The 22505-nt window shown below is 35.1% G+C and overlaps 1 protein-coding gene across 4 annotated transcripts in view; it reads right to left on the bottom strand.

The window, feature by feature from the left end:
* Positions 1 to 19494, bottom strand: part of CSTF3 (cleavage stimulation factor subunit 3) — a 69948-nt gene extending 50454 nt beyond the window's left edge. The window contains exons 1-3 of one of the 4 annotated variants that reach the window (XM_049714221.1): positions 19305 to 19494; positions 5767 to 5868; positions 5549 to 5644 (exon numbers count right to left, since the gene is read on the bottom strand). In XM_049714221.1, coding sequence (XP_049570178.1) covers positions 5549 to 5644; positions 5767 to 5868; positions 19305 to 19331 — 225 coding nt within the window. In that variant the 5' untranslated portion in view covers positions 19332 to 19494. Of the gene's footprint in view, positions 1 to 70; positions 171 to 5548; positions 5869 to 19304 lie in introns of all 4 variants that reach the window. The other 3 variants (XM_004263977.4, XM_033410075.2, XM_033410071.2) reach the window with 3 other exon arrangements.
* Positions 19495 to 22505: the final 3011 nt, after the last annotated feature.

Genomic DNA, 22505 nt, shown 5'->3' with positions numbered 1-22505 from the left:
ATCACTTAACATTTCCAAACAGAAAATTTTTCTTTGGAGGTTTCCTAGCATACAAAATGGTAAAACTTACCCCAGGTTATGCTTTCCTGAGCTTTAGAAAAGCCGGTTAGTTTCTCAACAGGTTGTATTCAAAGCAAACATTCACCATTTTGTTGAATTTGCTGCAGATTCTGAATACGTGGGGGAAAATTTTATACAGAATTTATTATGCCATTATACTAACCGACTACTTGTTTTCTGCTCCAAAGTTGCTAAAAGTAAAAATGTTTAGTAATAAAAGTTAAAGTTTAAAAAGGAAGTTATTTACAAGCAAATAAATGCATTCTTGTCCACATTTAGAAGTGCAGCTTTTCATAGACATCACTAGTATTATTTCAGACATCTTCATTTCTTGGAAATGCCTTGCGCCAGACTCATTTCATTTAAAAGGAACAGCTGTTTGCAAGTTGAAAGCACACACTAACCCGTTAGAAAACGCTTGAGCCTTTATGAGGCCTTTTTGTCTTTTAAGAGAAAGTCAATTAATTGCCACCAGGTTCCCTTATGCTCAAAGTTGGAACCAAAACCACAGAGCACCCTAAAAAAGGCTTTTCATGTTAGGGTTAGTTCTGTTTCCAAATATGGAGGTTTCTAACTCCACAGCAGTATAAAAGGCTTAGGGGAGTTTGTGTTTATTCATGGATGCCACATGTTGGAGCCTACCTTTAATGAGTATCGCTTGGGATGTCCAGGGGGTTGTATAGCAGATTAATCCCCCAAGACCTTACTGACTACAACCCCCGGTAATTTAAAACACTAATTACTTGGCATTGTATATTACTATGTTATTCCATAAATGCCCAAGAAATTTAGGCTAAGCTACTAGCCACAGGGAAACCTCAAACTGCATGATAAAAATAGCTCTTTATGTTTCACAACAAATTTTGGAACGTATACACTTAAAAAAATCTGGTTAGAGATGGCTTTTCCAGATTTTCAGAATATACCATAACTCTTATTAGATACACAAAAACAGAATATAAAAAAGCCTGGCTAAAAATTTTAAGAGTCTTTGAAGAGGGGGAAAAAATGAACCTTTTTTCCCAATATTCTTATAAGTGACTCAATGATTATAAATTTTTTTTATAAAGAAATATAAAAATGATCAGGTTGATTAGTACAAGATTTTGCCTGAAAATAAAGGGCTACACTTCACATAAAACAAATTACCTAGAAGACATAAAGAATAAAAAAACAAGATTTTTTTTTAAGAGAAATTTTGTTATCTGAATTATCTATGTCTTTTTGCAAATAGTTTTATTTTGCAAAGCCTGGGGTGAAAAGAAAAGGCTCCAAGGAAAAAAATGTACAGATCATGTTAGTGGAAGTGACAAAAACCTAAACATCTGTGCTACAATAATGGAAGGGAAAATGAATGGGATGAGATATTTCAGTAAGACCTAAAATAGAAGTTTACTACTTAAAACAGTAAATGGAAATATTTCCTTTGTTTTAAAAATAGTATGTAATTATCCATATCACTTTCAGATATTTGATCACTCACTTCAGTGTTTGCAAAATTTGTTTTCTTTTATACCCCTACACTACATTTATACATGCATTTAAGAAACTATAGATTAAAAAGCATATTGCATTTTAGAGAAAAATCTGAATAATCACACAGACATGGACCAACATTTATTACAAACAGGAAAAGAGCAGATCTATAAGAAAAGAGTACAGATTTTTTTAAAAAAAGATTGCAAGCTGAAGTATAGAAAAGAAATCTATATAATTAAAATTTTTTCCTGCATTTAAAAATCACATTGCTCAATATATACAAAACATAATACAGTAGTTTAAACTGTTACTTAGAGGAATTAAAACAGTATTGACAGTGGAGAAGTTTATTTCAATTTAGGTCACCCATGTTCCATCCTGAGTTCACTTCGATTTTCCAAGAAGAAAGGTATTTTTAAAAGTCATTTTTCCCAAGTAGAAAGGTTATTTTGAAAAACTGAAATATGTACGTCACAACTCAGTATTTATAAGAAAAGGATTCACATTAAAAAGTTTTTAATAAAAGGCAATCAATTCTCTACATACTTTTATTAAAGAATTACAGCTTTCACAGACAGCAAGATACATTGTTGCTATTACCAGCAGCATTACCTTCTTCATTTCTCCTTCGGCTAACAATAAAAAAAAATCATCCTTTCATAAGAAAATTTCTTATGAATGTGGCCCAATTCAAAACAACTTACTTCTAACACTAAGTTATTTGTAGCTTACAGTATGCTGTCACATTGATTACCTAGCTACATGAAGAGCTACAGAAACCAAAAGGGGAAAGGCAACTTAAAAAATGTAGCAAAACTATAAATTTTCTCAATTTGCTAATATTTAGTGACCCTTCTGACCACTCTAAAAAGGGGTTCTTTAAAGAGCACTTAGGCTCTAAAGGGGTATTTCACTTAACTCTATAGTGTTTAAAAACTCCCATTTCTTAAACTCTAAAATATATTGTACTGCAGATTTAAGACTTCTGTATATGAACTAGAGATGTATTAAAATGTTTCCTTTACTAAAACCAAGCAGCAGCAAAACTATTTTCATATCATAACAATTTAGACTCTATACTGCATCACTTTAAGAAGAGCCATACAATTGTTTGCTCTTATGATATGGCTAATAACATTTTGGAATTCAAGAAGAAAGCAAAGAATTTCAAGCAGTTGAGGCAAAATGTGATCTCCTATATAATATATACAACATTAAAGTAATTTGGCTTAATTTTGAAATTATGTATGTGTTTTAAATATATAGACGTTGGTCCTAAGGGAATTTTACCTCCAATAAGCAACAAAAATAAAAGTGGGTAATGATTTAAGGATGACATTTTAAAGTTCAAATTTTACACAAGTAGCTTTTTAGCAAGGAGTATTGCTAAATGCTCAGAAATGAGAAAAGGTGATATACTGGCAAATATTAAAAATATCAGACTGGTGTCATTAACTTCTTTACTAAAAATTATTTAGAATATGCTCCCATTTGCAATTGATGTTTCAAGTTTAAAAGTAACCCCCCTACTCCCCAAACCCCTAAAACACACCCCCTTCCTTTGCCACTTTGTTCATAAGTAGGATTTACAAGAAATTTCTCTGGGGAAGCAAATTATCTCATTTTTAAAGATGTATGTATTTTCTATTAGAAAGGAACTAAATGTATTTGGACTCACACACACTGGTTTAACTGAACATAAACAATTTTCCCACCATGAAGTACTGAGTTACAACAAATGTATTAACAAAACTTTATTTTCTTGAGAGTGCATACAGGATGTTATGTAAACACTGTTAGTATTATCTTTAAAGACATTCTTATTATTACTTCAGATTTTAATGTATTATAAATATATGTCTTCTTCAGAAATATTAAAGGCCACATTGGGTGATACGGCCAAAGAAAACTTTAGCCCCTCACAGGCTAAACGAAGTACAATTGTGAAAATAAAGAGCAAATTAAGAAAGAGGAAAACATAGCTCAGGATATGCATTTTTAAAATTTGCATTCAATTTAACATCTTAATTCCTAAACCAGAAATATAAAATTTATAAAACACACATATATATTCTTTACCATTTTTTTCTCAAAAGGTGTTTTATACATACATTCATATTTGTGTGTGTATGCGTGTGAAACTACAAACATTACCAACTAAATCAATCAGGCAACTGCTAACAGCTCTGAAATATTACATGAAATGAGTCTGTTATTTAGACAACTTTCAGCCCTCTGGCATAACATCTGGTCTCAGAATTTTTTTTTAGAATGCAGTTTGTATTTTTAGCTAGGAAATGGGAGAAACAGACTCACTGTGCTTATACTTACAGAATGCAGTATCTAACAGCCAATTTCAGTTTCACTTATGCTATAATAAAATGCATGAATAATACCTGAATATTTGAGAAACTGAAAGAAACTTCTAAAACTCAGAACGTACCACTTCATTATACAAAAACTATCATGTACCAATTATGTTAATTTCTGATTAGCCTGCATATAAGCTAATATGTAAAGTCAAACTGGAATGAAGACCAAGTACAGGTGATCCTGGCTTCAGCACACTTCAGACAGGCCTATTCACTCACCTGGTGAATTCCATGACAGTCTACTCTGATGATTAGATATACTAAAGGAAGGAAATGGTCCCAAAAGATAAGTGATAAAACCTTAAGGATATGCTCTTGGTCCAAAACCACAACCAGACTCCACATAAGGTACAATCTCTCTCACACATACAAACACACAAACACACATACCACATACACAACCACACAGAAAAAATTTAACACACACACAATGTTCCTGCTATTGTCCAGTAATTCCCCGCCTCCCAAAGTAATACAATATAAACTACAGCACAAATACAGTGAGTACACTGTAGCCTCAATTTAAATCTGCTATTGGTTGGGTCCATTTCTGAGGGACACATCACAGGTGACACTGTGTTGTGTTGAAGTCAGTACTGCTGATGACTAAAGCCCTTTGATAGGTCCAAAACAGACCCACATGTTATCAAATTTCAGCTACTGTGGAATATGTTATGACGAGGCTGCAGTGTACTTGATTATGTTGAGAATTTATATTACAAAATTAATACTCAAATAAGAATACTTCTTAAGTCATAAAAAGAAATGGATATCATTTTCAGCTTAATGGGGATATCAACTATTCCCATCTTACCCCTTACATCTCATTAATATATCACCTGAAAAATGGCTACTTGGTGCCAACTGTTATCGATACATTCACACTTTATTATCATCTGGATTGCTAATTCCGGTCTTCAAAAATGAACATTTCCCTTCTAATCATAACCAAGAATGGGGCCTTTACTCTTTAAAATAAACATGCCTGACTTCAAATTTCAAGAGAGTTAGAAGAAAAAAAACAAAAAGTATCATTGGGTAAATTATGATTACATAGGTTTGAGTTCGTATTAGCTTATTCCTGTATAATGTAAACTTTATCCTATAGAAAAACGTTTTTTAAAATTATTGAAGTGCTTACATTTATTGACAAACCATGCATTTTCACAAAATTAAAATCGAAAATAATTTTTCACCTAAAGGTTTCATTTAACCAGAGACACTCAAAATACCCTATGAAACTAAGTTAACATTTCTGTATTTTCTTATAATACCGTTCATATTAGTTTGTAAATAGGAATAAAAAGAAAAATGAGTTCTAAATAAATGACACAGGAGGCAATAAATTGACACATGACAAGTAAATAAAAGGCTAAAGCACTCCAATACCATTGAAACTGTTTTAATGTTGTTGCAACTCCAAAATGCAACAATCATCAGCTTGTAAAGACCGAAATTTCAAAAATTCATTTTAATTACTCCTTCATACCTATTTTACAAAATAAAGGCAAGAGACATTTTAAATCCTCCTTGTCCTAGTTGTGCTATCTATGTTCCTAATTTGTTTTCTATCACTATAGTGTATGTTGCAATTCCCATCAAAAGCTATATAAGAAAAAATAAAATAAAATATTAACCTCTGCTTCAATGTACAGTTTCCAGAATCTGCCAGAACTGGGGAACTGGGCAACAAGGCGTTCATAAGTCTTCCGTGCTTTGTCTATAGGTTGATTCTAAAATTGAAAACCAATAAACAGCATTTACAATGTTAGGATTATAAATGTATTATTTACTGCAGAACCAAGTAGTGTGATTGGACCCATAGAGAAGGAAATGTAATCCTATATCACTAAACCTGTGCCTCTCGAATGAGAATGCTCCAAGCGTCAAGGTCATAGGGATTCTCTTCTAATTTCTTTTCGGCTTTCTTCACTTTCTCTGGGACATACTCAGCTGCCTAGGGAGAAAAAAAAACAATGAACTGAAGTTACTGTTTTAAAAATCTCAGGCCTAATTTAATTCAAGCACAACATATCAGCCCCCAGATGCAGTATCACAGTACAAAGCATAAAAATGTCCTCTTATAAAAGAGGCCCGTGTTTCCTATAATCTATATATACTATCTTATCATAAATCTCTTGCATAATAACAAAATCAAGTGAACACATACTTTTAAAAAACATTTTTAAAACTTAAATAAACCCATCTTTTACATGAAATAATATAGAGCAGCAGTTCTCAAACTTTGTATTCTCAGGACCCCTTTTATTTATACCCTTGAGTATACCAAAGAGCTTTTGTTCATGTGGGTTATTTCAGGATTTACCATATTAGAAATGAAAACTGAGAAAAATGTTAGATATTTATTCGTGTACAAATAACAATAAAATTATTTACATGTTAACATTTTAATGAAAAATAACTTTAAAAATTCAGCGAGATCATGTTACATATATTTGCAAATCTATATAACGTCAGACTTTAAAATACAGCTGGATTTTCTTATCTGCTTCTGCATTCAACCTTCTGCAATATCAACTCATGTAAAAATTCCACTGTAGACTCATGAGATTAACAGTGAAAAACGCAAATAATGTCTTAAATCTATTATGAAACAGTATGAACTCACAGGTCCTCTGAAAGTCTTGGGAACCCACAGGGTCCCTGGACCAACTGAGAAACACTGAGAAACACTGCTATACAGAATTTATCCTGAACCACAAAGAAAAAGCAAGAAATGACACGGAAATTTTATTTTTGATATGAAAGTTTTAAAAGCATGATTTACAAAGTGTATATACAGCATAATGAAAACTATAAAAGAAATCCACAATAAAACATTGAAAAGATTGTACTAGAATATTTAGTAGTCATGTCTGGGTGATAGGTGGTAGAAGTACAGGTGACTTCCCCCCCCTTCTTTTAATATTTTCTAAACTCTTTAATAAGGTAGTTTTATTTTTCTTATAGAAATATAATCTTAAAAAATTAATACCTAAAAGAGAAGCTAGGACCTGAGGCATAAATACAAGTATTACTTCTCAAACTGTTGTTCAGAATACTACTGTGTGCCACAAAAAGAAAGTGATACTCAAAAAATTAAGATAAATGTTAATCTGTACTAAGTTTGGTTTTACCTTTTTTGTAGGACTTCTTGAAATCCACAGTATGGCAATAAATATCAGTAACATTCAAGAGGGGATAGAGAGGGAAGCATTGCCCCTAATACCTTTCTTTTTCCTTTTTTTTTTCCCCTTAGTGGCAATTAATATTTCACCAAGCAATTCTGTCAAAATAGCAGTTGGGAAAAAAATTTTCAAGTCATGTGTCTAGGGGAAAAAAATTACCTGGAAGAAGTATACTTTTCTTTGGAATAAATCAGTTTCCACCACTGATAAATATACATTTATTTGGAAAGAAAACCATGTTTTAAAAGACTAATATAATTTTGTATCAAAATTAGGATATTCAACTAATACACAAGAGCTTTGTAAGTAGCTTGCTTAAACTACTTTAGTTTAGAAACTAAAACTGGAAAAGTTTAATAAAGGAGGACCACTGGTCCCACCCACATATTAGAACATAAAATGACAAATAAAGAGTACTGCAATGGTGATAAATCACCAGATCAGAATGGTTCAAAAAGAGGATATATGGAAAATCAGCAAATAATAAAGGTGGCATTTCAAATCGGAATGTTGGGTTATTCAATGCATGGTGCTAGAATAACTGTATCTATCAAAATAAAGTTGAATTCCTATTTTACCCTTTCTACCAAATTAATTCAGATAGATCAAGATTTAAACATTAAAAACAAAAACACAAGAACCATTGGAAAATATAGTGAAATGTATCTTTGCCCAGGAAGGCTCTTTAAAAGCCTCTGAAAAGAGTAAACTTAATTCTTAAAGTTTATTTACATTTGTGCATGGGAAAAGTATCACAATGACAGTGAAAAGACGAACTTAAAAAATACCCTCAACACACATGGCAAAGTATTAAATTTATTAATATAAAGTCCAGTCACTAAAAGATCAGAAACTCAAAGAGAAAATGGGCAAAGAATTCGAACAGTTCATAGAAAAAGAACAATGAACTTTAAACACTCGAAAGCAATACAAATGTAAGTCACAAGACAGAGATCAAGGGTGTTTCTGGGTTTTTTTAAAGATTTTTTTTGATGTGGACCATTTTAACATCTTTACTGGAGTATAACTGCTTTACAATGTTGTGTTAGTTTCTGCTGTATAATCAGCTATATGTATACATATATCCCCATATCCCCTCCCTCTTGCGTCTCTCTCCCACCCTCCCTATCCCATCCCTCTAGGTGGTCACAAAGCGCTGAGCTGATCTCCACTTGCGATGCAGCTGCTTCCCACTAGCTATCTATTTTACATTTGGTAGTGTATATATGTCAACGCTACTCATTTCATATGTGGACCATTTTTAAAGTCTTTATTGAATTTGTTACAATATTGCTTCTGTTTTATGTTTTGGTTTTTGGGCCATGCACGTGGGACCTTAGCACCCTGACCAGGGATTGAACCTGCACCCCCTGCATTGGAAGGTTAAGTTTTAAGCACCCACAAAGGTGTTTTATAATTAACATTGCACTGGCAAGGATATATATCAATAGAAACAGACATTCTCGAATTGTTGGCAGGAACAAGCAGTAATACTGACCAAAATTTAACATGAATATCTGACCCTGAATTCCAGTTCTGACAACTTACCCTACTCTACACGTACACAAAGATGTACACAGGACAGTAATCAGCTATGTGGCTGTTTGTTGTTGTGTAAGACTAGGAATAATTTAAATAATCATGTGTAAAAGAACTGGCTAAATAAATTATGGAATCCGTAGTCACTAAAAGGAACAAAGCAATGCAGCTCTATAAACAGCAACATCAAACAATCTCCATAATAGCTGGTTAAAAAAACAGGAGTGGATGGGGAGACACACACAGCACATACAAGCGTACTTCACACACTGTATACTCTTCTGCTGTTTGAATTTTTACTGTTCACCTGAGAAATATTTGTTCAGTGCCTAGTGTGTGCCAGACATTGCTGAATGGGCACTTGGGATACAACAAAATAAGATTTCTTTCAAACGGTTTACTTCTTGACAAACTTTAAAAATACTTTAAAATAAACTAGGATTCGTAAGATATCAACTATAATATGTTAACGGTAAAATAAGAAGTAAATGTGATACAGGAACTTTAAATCAGGAATTAAAAATCAGCTAAATTAATCAATGCTAACAATTAGTGTTTCAAAGCAGTCTGGTGGGAGGCCAAATCACTCAAATCCACTTGCTGAAAATTAACCTACCAAAATTAGATAATGTATGCCATAATCTGCAAAAGAACAGAGAAACTCAGAAGATAGCATCTAATATCTGACCAGCATAATTGCAGCAAGTATAAATGTCTCCTTACAAAATAAAACAAGCCATTCACTTAGTGATTCTCAACCCTGGCAGCACATCAGAATCACCTGGGGTAAAGGGAATTTAAAAAGATGCTCAAAAAAAAAAACTCTCCAGGAGGTTCTAATGTGCAGCCTCAGTTGAAAATTATGGCTCCCTAGGGATTCCAAACTTTTTTTGTGTGTGCTGCTGAAACTTCCTGCAATCTAGAGAAGCCTATGGCCTTTCTAGGGATAATGTTCTTAAATACACAAAATAAACTATGCAGGATTTCAAAGGAAACCAATTATACTGAAATGTAATTATCAAAATATTTTTAAACAAAGTTTATATTGTAATAAATACTTAACACAACAAAATCTAGTGGCGAGTCTAGTGATGAGTGCCAACAGTACTTTGAATACATCTGTCCCAGTCACACAGCTATTGCTAACGCTACTAGTGTGGTTTCTTGCCTACATTCGTAATAGAAGGAAAGGCTCAATTTCAGTTAGAGATTAGTGAAAACTTTTATTTTGCCCATTCAAGTTCAGAGAACCCCTAAAATTCTATCCACAGACACCTGAGGGAAGAGGTTACCAGGGACCCCAGAACCCCATGGAAAGGATGTTGGATCAGATATTAAAAAAACATCTATTGAGCATCTACTATGTTAGGCATTGTCACTCTTCGTTAAGCAACTGATAACCCCATTTCATAATAAAAAATATAACTAAATTTTACATGAATCTGCCCGAAGTCCAGTTAGAATCCAGCAGAACTATGGCTCAGCTCTTCACAGAATCTCTTATAACCCTAAATGTTTTCCTCTGGACAAGGATGTAGTTAAATATTCATAAAACGATCTATTTAGATAATTCTCAATCAACTGAATTAATTAACAACAGAAGGTAACCAAAATGGCCAAGAGTATCCTCTGGTAGTTAAAGGCCACATTTAATTCTCACAATAAAAAGTCATCCATCACCACAGCTATGAGTCAATTGGGTAACCAAGAGCATAACATTTTTGTTTTGTGGCCTGGTTACCACACTGCTGTAAAGCAAATGAAAATTGAACAGTTTTCTAGTATCCACAAGGAGACTGAGTCTCCATAAGGAATGGACTTGTAATATTATTTCCTGAATCTGTTGCCAGATCAGAGAAATAGGTCACTTTAAGAAAACTTGCTGCAAGTTTTCAGTGCCCATTTGTAATGGAATGAGGTCAGAACTCTCCTTAGTTAAAGCAAAAGAAGAGCCGTCTCATGCTTACATGTCCCAAAAACATTACCATAAAGAAACGCTATCAAAATCCAGCTTTTGTCTTTGGAATATCTGTAATCCCATTATCATTCTTCAGGGGGATGATAATGGGGAGTAGGATGGGCCCCAAATCAAATGAGCAAAACAAAAGCTGGACTAGTTCAGTTCCCAAGGCATGCACATTTAATGATACTAGTAGGACAGTGGGAACTTCTTTGATTTGCACAATTTTAAAAACCAGAAAAATAACACAACTGTAAGGAGTATACACATACACACCAACATATACTATTTCAAACGGGTACAAAAATCAGAAAAAATTGTGAAGTAGACGACGGACTTTTTTTTGTATAAGGCGAAAATGTTGCTGGGGAACTACCTCCAGTACCTGTTCTATGAACTGTTTTTCTAGTCGTAGTGTACTGCTAAAATATCAACTTTTCTATGTGAATAATAACCCGTGTACAACTGGCTTAAAGTATGGAGATAGGATACGTTATACATGTTTGACCTTTTTCATTTTTAATAATGGCTTTATTAAGACATAATCACATTCCATACAATTCACTCATTTAAAGTGTAAGATTCAATGGCTTAAATTTAGTATATTCACCATCATAATAAATTTTAAAACATTTTTATCACCCTAAATAAAAACCGGTACCCATTAACAGGCAATCCCATTTCCCAATCCCCCTAGCCCTAGGCAACCACCAATCTACTTTGTTTCTATAGATGTGCAGGTATTTCATGTAAATGATATCATGCAATGTGTTTTGTTTCTGACTTTCACTTTGCATGTTTGCAAGGTTCATGCTTATCATATATCAGTACTTTCCTTTCTATTGCTAAGTATTCCATTGCATGGATATCCCACATTTTATTATTAATCAGTTGATGGACATTTGGATTATTTCCAGTTTTTGAGTGGAATTCGTTTTGTGTTTTCTTTTTACTTAGGTATATACCTAGAAGTGAAATTGCTAGGTCAAAAAGCAAACCTCTGCATAACATTTTGAAGAACTGCCAGACTGTTTTCCAAAGCGATTGAACCATTTTACAGTCCCACCAGTGTGAGGGCTCCAATTTCTCTACATCCCCACCAACACTTGTTATTATCCATCTTTTTGATGAGTATAACCATCCGAGCAGGTAAAGTGATAACTCATTGTGGTTTTGATCTTTATTTCCCTGGTGGCTAATGAAGTTCAGCACTTTTCATGTTCTTACTGGCTTTCGTATATATTTAGAGAAGGGTCTTTTCAGATTGCTTGCCATTTTTAATTCTTTTTTGTTATTGCACTGCAAGAGTCCTTTACATATTATATACTAGTCCTTTATTGGATATACGATATACAAAAATTTTCTCCCATTCACCTGGTTGTCTTTTTACTTTCTATATTTAACCTTTTGTTTTGTGAAGCTAACTCAGAAATAGAACTTATGACATTGTCTCACAGGCTCCTTTCAACAGTTCTCAAACTTCTTATAAAGAATCACTTTGCACTCTTAAAAATGAGGACCCAGAGACTATTTTTAAAATGTGGGGGTTAAATCAACATTATCATACTAAAAATTAAAACTGTAAAGATTTTAATGTGTTAATTCATTTAAAATAAACTTCTATTTTAAAATATTTTCCAAAATTTAAAAAAAATAGTGAAAATGGCGCTGTTTTACATTTTTCTGATCTCTTTAATGTCTGGCTGAATAGAAGACATCTGCTTCTGCTTTCAACCTTTTGCAATATATTGTTTTTGATGAAGTATAAGACCACAAAACTACAATTATGTAGTTGGAAAAGGGAGCAACATTTTTAATAGCCTTTTCGTATAACTGTGGATATGTCATGTAGCCTCTGGGAAACCGAGTTAAGCTGCAAACCACTTTCTTTCTATACGATAGCTTAATTTATATCAGGTGGTTGTTAATGGCGTGTGGTGTGGAGAAGTGACAGACACTATTATATTAATGATTAAATAATTTATAATCTAATTTAATTCCTTCTTTCCATTTCCACAAGGGAAGTAAAACCTGGACAGGAAAAAAAGGGTACTTCTCTTTCTCCAAACAGCTATTTTTGTGGTAAATGGGGGAGGGTGTTATGCTGGAGGTCATATGGAAATTAAGTTAAACTAGAGGTCAGTGAAAATTTAAACCAAGTGATAAACATCAAAAGTATGCAGGGAGGAATGCAGTAAATTAAAGGATGTAAACCTATATTAGCTTTTTGACCAAGATTTTTGCTGGTTTTTGCAACAGAACAAGCAGAGAAGAGTCTCAAAACTAGTTTTGTAATGAGTACTTTCCACTATTAAGGATAATGAGTGACTAAATATAGTAGGGAGAGAAAAATCAGTAAAAATACTATCAAAGGCCTAACCATCCTCAAATAATCTGCAATGTTTTTCTCCATTTATTTATTTATTTATTATTATTATTATTATTTTTTTTTCGGTACACGGGCCTCTCACTGTTGTGGCCTCTCCCGTTGCGAAGCCCAGGCTCCGGACGCGCAGGCTCAGCGGCCATGGCTCACGGGCCCAGCCTCTCCGTGGAATGTGGGATCTTCCCGGACCGGGGAACAAACCCGTGTCCCCTGCATCGGCAGGCGGACTCTCAACCACTGCGCCACCAGGGAAGCCCTCTCCATTTATTTTATCAATGTATTCAAAACCAACTTTGAAGGTCCAAGTAGCTTCAATCCCTAACCTAAGTGATTTGCAAACTTTCATTTACATAAAAATCACATGTGATACTCATTTCCAATGAAGATTCTCAGCCTCACCTACAGAATCTATTACATTGATAGTACGTCTGAAATTGAGGTATAGGCACCTATACTTTTTTTTTTTTTTTTTTTTTTTTTTTTTGCGGTACGCGGGCCTCTCACTGCTGCGGCCTCTCCCATTGCGGAGCACAGGCTCCAGACGCGCAGGCTCAGCGGCCATGGCTCACGGGCCCAGCAGCTCCGCAGCATGTGGGATCCTCCCGGACCGGGGCACGAACCTGTGTGCCCTGCATCGGAAGGCGGACTCTCAACCACTGCGCCACCAGGGAAGCCCGGCACCTATACTTTTATAAAGCACCTAAGTGAATGTGATGCAATGGACCATGGACTCCATTCTGAGAAACACCACCTAATCCATCTGTTCTGTAAATATATTTTTTTCCAAATGTGGTGTTTCCTCAAAAATAAAGTGGAATCAGACCTAAGTCATTCCTTTTGTTGTTGTTGTTAAAACATTAAGAAAACTGCAAATACATACATTCCAACTCTTAAGTCTGTCTTGGTAGTCTTTTTTCAAAGTTAAAAGTAGACTAGGGTAGCGCTCTGCAAGACTATCTGCAAGTAATAACTGAGTCGATTCATATGCCTAGAGAATTAAGCATTTTATGTGACAGATGACATTAATACTGGACGCCAGCTTAGTCCTATGTTCCTTTACCAATGCAACAAAACTCTCTAGTAGATGTTTTTTGTGAATGAATCTGAATATGTATCCTGTATATAATCCATTCAAACCTTCCAAAGACTAAAATCTACTAAACATGCAAACAATTCAAAAACTTAAAGAAAAAATAGGCTAATGGTTATTGGTCTAAATAATTATACTTATCATATTTGCTTATTAAATTTGTTTATTCATCCCCCAGGAAACAAACAGCTACAAACTATAAATAAAAGTCTTAATATTTTAGAATTTGAAAAATGCAGCTTCAGACCAGGAGTAGCCAAAATATTAATTCACTTGATAAACTAAGTGAAACATTAGAAAACAACAATTAGACACAGCTTTACGCTTCTGGTTTTATTCAATATTTACTGCTGATTATAACCTATCCATTAATCTAAAAATAGTTTAAACATTTGTTTAACTAAAATCTATTTTAAAATCAATTCTCACACCATCACCAACTGTTCAGTAAAAACAAAAAGACTCAAATTCACAACTAGGTCTTGTCTAAAGAGGAATAAAGATTTAGAGACAATGGCAGAAAAGCTTAAAACTATGAACTGTTTTTTCCAATCATCCACTGAATAGGTACAAACATCTGAACAGATTTTGCCATTCTGGAAGGTCTACCTAGGATGTAAATTTCTGTATTCCTAATGCTGAGGGAATGCAATCTCTTCTAACACAATCTCCTTCTGTTGTACTTCTCCGGAAAACCAATATTTCTGTAAACACAGATCAATCTCTCTTAGGAATAATTACTGCCAAATAGAGTATTCTATGTAGTCAGTTTCCTCAAGAAATATTAACAATAAGATCAAATCAAATTTGCCTGCCCCAAACTATTATACTAAGTATCTTAAAATAGGAGGGGGGAAAAAGTAGGAAAGGCTATTACAGAAAGCTTTTGTTAACAACAGATAAGAATAATTGGATCCAAAGAACACACTGTTGTTATAACATATATTCTTGGCCTTTCCCTCCCTCTTCTAACCTCCACACACATCCACTTGGGTTTAAAATTGGCACTATTTCCCTTTAAGCCCTACTAGATATTAATGGTTACTCAACAAAATAAATCAGGTTTCAACATTGAGTGTTTCATCTTTCTTTCCTCATTAGTAAGTATATAATCGAACACATATTTTTCATATTTTCTATATCTTACTAAACTTATTTTTCACCCAAAGCAAAACAATTATTTATGGCCCTAAATTCCCCTTTTGTTAAGAATTATTGGCAATTAATTTGTGCTCCTTCAAGTCATGCAATTTTTCCGAAGTAAGGATCATTCTTTTTATACTTAAGGCCTTCCTAATTCTAGAATAGGCTATGAATTGTTTGAAAACTCAAATCTTATTCCTAAAACACAAAAGTGTAGAAACAGAATTTTAGGGACTTAAAGGTTCATGGGAATTGACTTGACCAAATACATATAACAAAACTTGAGAAACCATTCACTCTTATGCCCCCAAATATTTTACTTTGTATTAATTATTAACAATAATTATAAGCACCTGTATTCCCAAAAGATACAATTCTTTAAAATTTTGTAACATATAGCCTGAATGCAAAAATGTATCCATTTATTTAGTGAACACCTTTAATTATCAAAACAGTGTTCCTAGGTTTTTAAGGTGCAATGGTGAATAACTAAGGCAGCCTTTCAACTCAAAACCCAGCGGAGAAACTCTAACCAATAGCCTATTAAATTCTGTAGAGGTGATGCACAAGGTAAAATGGAGTGAAGAATGAGATCAGAAGTTGAATCAAGCAGTAAAAAAAAAATGTACACGATAAAAATATAGCCATAATTCCACACGGGAACCAGATGTGCTTTTGTTAGGGGGAAAACCTAACAAAACCTATATGCAGGTGGTTTTGTCACCATTAAACTGACAAAAACAGTAAACACGAAGCTCCAGAAGAATACGCACCAAAACTGCAAGGTAATTTAAATAGCCCTCTAAATGTAAAACAGAACTTCCTTACAAGAGTTAAAAAAAAAAAAAAATCACAATAAACCTTAGCTGTGATTTTGCTTGTCTACAATCACTTCCCTCTTTCATACAGCACAAGTCTAGAGATTCAGTACGAAGAAAGGACCATCTATATTTTTGAATAACAAATTTAAGATATTATCAGGTTTACTGAACAAAACTTTTTTTTGAGTTTCAATGCTAACCAGCTAAAATAAATCTGTAATTCATATCTCACAGGATTCTTTCTCTATCCCACCCTTACCATCTTTCCAAAGCAAATCCATGATTCAGAGTGGTTTTGATGTTTTTCTTATTATTCTTCAGTTTTGTTTAGTCTTTTTTTCCTTGTCCATTATCTCATTTTTCCTCTAAATTTTCATTAACTGTTGCCTTACACATCAAGCGAGCTGATTCCTATTTTTGATCATGTCACTTTTTAAGGTATCATTTAATTACCATTTCAGTTAAAGTTGAATAATACAGCATCTGCGATTTGCTTCAAAGTAATAGAGGTGGGGAGAGTAAGTGAAAGTATGGAGAAAACATGTTTTGCTGTGAGTTGAAGCTCTATGATAGAAACATCATACGTTATACTATTCTTTTTTTCTTGCATGTTTGAAATGTATCTTTAAAGAGTTTAAAAGATTATATGAAGATAACTATCTGTTGATCATCAGATGTCAAAACATGTCTTACTGACTGATGGAAAAAATATATAGCATATAGGAGGCACCATAAAGGCTAGGACAAGTTAAGCATTTAAAAAACAAAAAAAAGAAAAGAAAAAGAAAAGGTTATAGCTGATTTTAACATAGTAAATACAGAGAAACCCCATGAATCCACAGCTATCCTCAATCTTTTAAAAGGAGGGGAAAAGAAAAAAGGAATTTCATCTTTGAGGAAAAAATATGAGCCAGTAAGTAGAGACAGAATAGGATTTTTTTAAAAACCACCATTTGCCACTTTCAAGGAAACAACTGATTTATTTAAAGATTATCAATTGATGATAAATAACTAGATAAAAGGTTATTGAGGAACACAGTTATCAACCCACAGATTACTAACTGCAAAGGGGAAAATAATCCTTTACAATGAAGAGATCCAGCAGTCATTACCCTAACCCTGACCAAGTGAGCAAACTTAACCATTACTAACACTGGAACCTAGCATGAAGTGCCTTTTGATGTGATGTTATAAAGTATTCTACACAAAAATATTTAACCTGAATACTATCAAAGCTCTGAGTTTAGACATAACCATAATTTTCAGGAAATACAGAAGATGAGGGGACAAGTTAAATGACACCACACAAACACAAATCAAATAAGCCCAGACATAAAATGAGAAGTTCTGCAAGAGAACTGTTCTGGATTCTTCAAATAGACAATAAATATCCTAGGGGAGAAAAAAGAAGAACGATTCAAGAGACATAACCAAATGATGCAACTAACCTAGACTAGATTCTGATTTTTTTTAATTTAATTTTATTTTTTTACATAGCAGGTTCTTATTAGTTATCCATTTTATACATATTAGTGTAGATTCTGATTTTTAAAATAATAAAACCCTATGAATCACATTCTTAGGACTTACTTTTAGTAATGATACGGTATTGCTATTAATTTTCTTAGGTGGGAAATGGTATAATGGTTATATAACAGCAATAATGCCTTATACTGTATAAGAGAATGCTGAAATAAGGGGGGCTGAATATGTCACTTACTTTCAAATAAATATATACAAGGAGATAAAGCAAATATGGCAAAACACTCAACAACTGTCGATTCTAGGTGAAGAACTGTACTGCAGTTGTTCACTGCACTTTTCCTTGTCCTAAACTTTACACATAAAAACTTTTGGGTGAAATTTTTTTCTTTAAATTTTTACCACCTTCTCTCCCACTTAAAACACCACAGTTCTGAAATGAAAGGTCATGGCAACATTTCAGTGTGTTTACAATTTTAGATAAATTTAAAAATTAACAATGAATTCGGGAAGCTTTCAATGAACACCTCAGTACATTACTCCTCCTCTACTTTCAGGTGACAAAACATGAGCCCAGAAAAAGGGTAGGTATACAAAAACAGACTTGACATAACGATTTTAAGACTTGGCATTCTTGGGCATTCTAACAGCATGTAAAATGTAAATACTGTGAAAATTTCAGGACTGAAATCAGTCGACGAGCAAACACAAAATTCAGTTTAGCCAAACTTTCCCGACATAATAAAATTTACAGTCACCCTATTCAATAGGAACACGCCAGTTCTGCCTCATCTCTGTCAACCTCCAAGAACAGCCCCCACGTTAAAAGCTGGGGACTTCAAAAACGAAAACCTAAGTGTATTTCGTTGCTATGGCAATGGGAAATTTCAGGAAATTGAGACTGCAGTCTAGCTAGCCTCCATTTTAAAAACTATTTACCTAAACATACCAGACTTGAAACGAAAAATAAATTGACAGCTTCCATAAAACACCAGTTTCCTCTTTCAAACTCAAAGGTAAATACTATCCTACAAAATTCTGAATAATGAGCAAAAGAAACAAATCATTTAATTAAGAATCTGAATTTTAAAATACTTAGATATCACATATCCAGTACTAAAAAACAGATGCTTTTACTTACAGTGGCCCAAACATACTTCTCATTTCCGATTTATCAAATTCTACAATTACTTGTTTCGTTGGAAAAATGAAAATGAAATGCTGATAGAAGAAAGGGAAGGAGCAGGAGAAAGCCACAAAATTCCCAAATCTTAGCATAACGATGCTCTTACTCCTAAACTGCTTCCTTCTTCATTCGCTCATGCAAAAGTCTATTTCTCCAGGTTAGTTTCATCTTAAATTACTTCTCAAACCTTTTTCTGGGTACAGTATATATCGGAAAGGCGGTGAAGGGAACACTGTCAAGTTCTTCGAAAACAGCGAGTACACGTTAAAACAATCAATTCCTAACCCCTTAACACCAAAATGGTATTAAAGGAAGGACTCTCACCGGAGAAGTCCCATGAATCTAAACAGGACGAAGTAGCTTCCTGGCTATTGTCTAGATCAAATATTTGTTCATCTTAACGCCTAAGACAGAGAAGCCAAAAAAGTTTTAAGTCTCAGTCAGATCTTGCTCCCCATTACCACCGTACTTCTGAACCCTGTCTTTCGGGTTCATTAGACTCTTGATTTCTCCTCAGCGAACATGGCTGGAGAACTCGGACGAACAGAGACGGAGAGAGAAGAGGTCGCCACGAGGCCCCACCACTCTCCTTCCTCACCTGCTCCGTGGCTCCGTCTCCTGACATGGCCTCAGACGACTAGAACGTGCGAACTGGCCCGCGATGCCAAGCTACAAAGGAAAAATTAAACTAAAAACCACCCCCAAACAACTAAAATTGCCCCCTGCCCTGCGGAGCCAGACCGCCAACAAGAACCGCCACCGCCCACTCAGATATGAATTAAAATGGCTGCGCCCGGGCCGGCCAAGGAGGGGGTGTGTGGCTTCTGCATTAACTTCCGGGGCAGAGGGCGGAGTTAAGAGAGCAAAATCATCGATTACTCAACCGCGCAGAAGCAGAAAGATCCCAGGGGGCGGGCCCAATGCAAGCGCGGGACGTCACGGCCTTCTAGTAGAGAGGCTGTTGCTGAGCGAGCTGCAACCGGCTGGGAGGCGGGAAACTGTTTTCCACGGAGGCTTGCGCGCCTTTTGGAATTTAATTATCAAGCTGTGGAGCGCGCCTCTTCACTGTTGAAGTCTGCAAATCGGTTCAGTTCAGGCAAGCTGGCCATCTTATTGAGCAATGCTAAGTGTTAAATGCTTCCTATATTTTGGAGATAAGGAATCTATGAAGTTTTCTATGGTCTCAGCTAATGCTCTTCACGCTTTTGCGGTATTAAAGGGACAGATCAAGCCCATCTTAATTTATCCGTCACCGTTTACTCATGTGTCTAAGGTTTGAAGTGAGTAAGGCCCAGGTTTTAAGCTCAGCATCCCACCATGGTTCTTGATAATAGCGCTTCGGCTCTGGAGCCAGCCTGCATTCATTTGAAACCTGGCGTCATCTCTCGCTAGATGGGTAACCGTGGGCAATTAAACATCTCTGTGCCTCAGTTTCCTTGCCTATAATTATGAGTAATAATAATACCTGCTTTTTTTTTTTTTGCTGTACGCGGGCCTCTCACTGTTGTGGCCTCTCCCGTTGCGGAGCACAGGCTCCGGACTCGCAGGCTCAGCGGCCATGGCTCACGGGCCTAGCCGCTCCGCGGCATGTGGGATCTTCCCGGACCAGGGCACGAACCCGTGTCCTCTGCATCAGCAGGCAGACTCTCAACCACTCCGCCACCAGGGAAGCCCAATACCTGCTTTTTTCTTACCGATTCACGAGGCTTGCAGGATCTGAGTTCCCCCATCAGGGATGAAACCTGCACTCTCAGCAGTGTAAGTGTGGAGTCCTAACCACGGGACCGCCAGGGAATTCCCAGTACCTGCAATTTAAATAAGTTATACATGTAAAAGTGCTTGGAACTGTACTTGGCATAGTCCAAGATTAAGTGAGAGCAGGTCTTCTCAAACTCTTTTACCTTCAAGCATCATCATAAGACTTATAACACCCTATCGTCTACAGTGGCCAATGGTCCAAAGTAAACTATTCAGCCTTTCCCATACACTCCTTATTCTTTTCAGTCTCCCATGCCTCTGCTCATATTTCCACCTCTGCCCTTTCCACAGCCTGAATTCTTTTTTTTTGTTGTTTAACATCTTTATTGGAGTATAATTGCTTTACAATGGTGTGTTAGTTTCTGCTGTATAACAAAGTGAATCAGCTATACATAAACATATATCCCCCGTATCTCCTCCCTCTTATGTGTCCTTCCCACCCCTCTAGGTGGTCACAAAGCACTGAGCTTATCTCCCTGTGCTGTGTGGCTCCTTCCCACTAGCTATCTATTTTACATTTTACAGCCTGAATTCTTACACTTCCAAGAAATCAGACACATGAGCAAAGGGTGTATATTACAGATGTTTATTGCACCATCCAACAATAGAGGACTAGTTAAACACTGTAATCCCTCCCTCTCTCTTATCCTCTGTAGCTCCCTTATCCTATGTTCCAAGACCCCCAGTGGATGCCTGAAACGGGGTAGTACCAAACCCTATATATACTATTTTTTCCTGTACATACCTATGTTATCATAGTTTAATTTATAAATTATGAACAATAGAAGATTAACAACAATAATAAAATAGAACAATTATAACAACAAACTGGTAAAAGTTACGTGAATTGTGCTCTTTTGTGCACGTGCGCTTTATCTCTCGCAGAATATCTAATTGTACAAAGTTAATGCCTTTTCCACCTTAACTAAGCAGTTACCACGTACTATAGCCATAACCTTTGTAATTTGAGGTGCAACAGCAAAAGTAGCATGAATTTATTTTTCCTTCTTCACCATTTCACAGGTACAGGATTTGTTCTTCCATGGACCTTAGCAACCTCAGAACATGATTTTTTTCCTTTCCTTGATAAAGCAAGAACTTTCACATTTTTACTTAAAGAAAGCACTTTACAGTTTCTCTTTGGCATATCCAAATTGCCAGCCTAACTACTGTGGCATTTTGGGGCCATTACTAAGTAAAATAAGGGTTAACTTAACACAAGCACTGAGATACCTCCACAGTCAAGCTGATAACCAAGACGGCTAAGTGGCACCAGATTTCATCACACTACTCAGAACGATACACAGCTTAAAATTTAAGAATTGTTTATTTCTGGAATTTTCCATTTAATATTTTCAGACCAAGATTGATCGCAGGTAACTGAAACTGTGGATGGTGGGGAGCCGGGGGGCGGGGGTGGTGGTGGAGGGCAGCAGAGACTACTGTACATCATAAGACATCTCTACAATGGAATGTCTTGTAGCTAGTAAACTGATGCTAATGTACAGTTACTGACAGAAAGACATACATGATGTTGTAAAGTGAAGAAACAGAATACAAAAATAGTGTACATTATATAAGATGTACAGTGTATGTATATATATATGTAAATATACACAGTCCATCCTCCATATCCGTGGATCCTGCATCCTCAGAGTCAACTAACCATCGATTGAAAAAAATTTTTTTTTAAATACAGAAAGTTCCAAAGAGCAAAAATTGAATTTGCTGCTGCTCCCAACCATTTACATAGGATTTACATTGTATTGTATTTGCAATGACTTACACAGCATTTACATTGTATTAGGTATTATAAGTAATCTGGAAGGGATTTAAAAGATGGTCATAAGTTAAATGCAAATACTACAACATTTTATACATGTAAAGCACTTTGAGCATCCACAGATTTTGGTATCCGTAGGGGGCAGGAAGGTGGGTCCTAGAACCAATCCATTGGGGATACCCATGGATGACTGTGTGTGTGTGTATATATATATATATATATATATATATATATATATATGTATATATATATATATAG

Source organism: Orcinus orca, chromosome 8 (assembly GCF_937001465.1).
Source record: "Orcinus orca chromosome 8, mOrcOrc1.1, whole genome shotgun sequence".
NCBI lineage: Eukaryota > Metazoa > Chordata > Mammalia > Artiodactyla > Delphinidae > Orcinus > Orcinus orca.
This window is presented reverse-complemented; position numbering and strand designations above follow the sequence as displayed.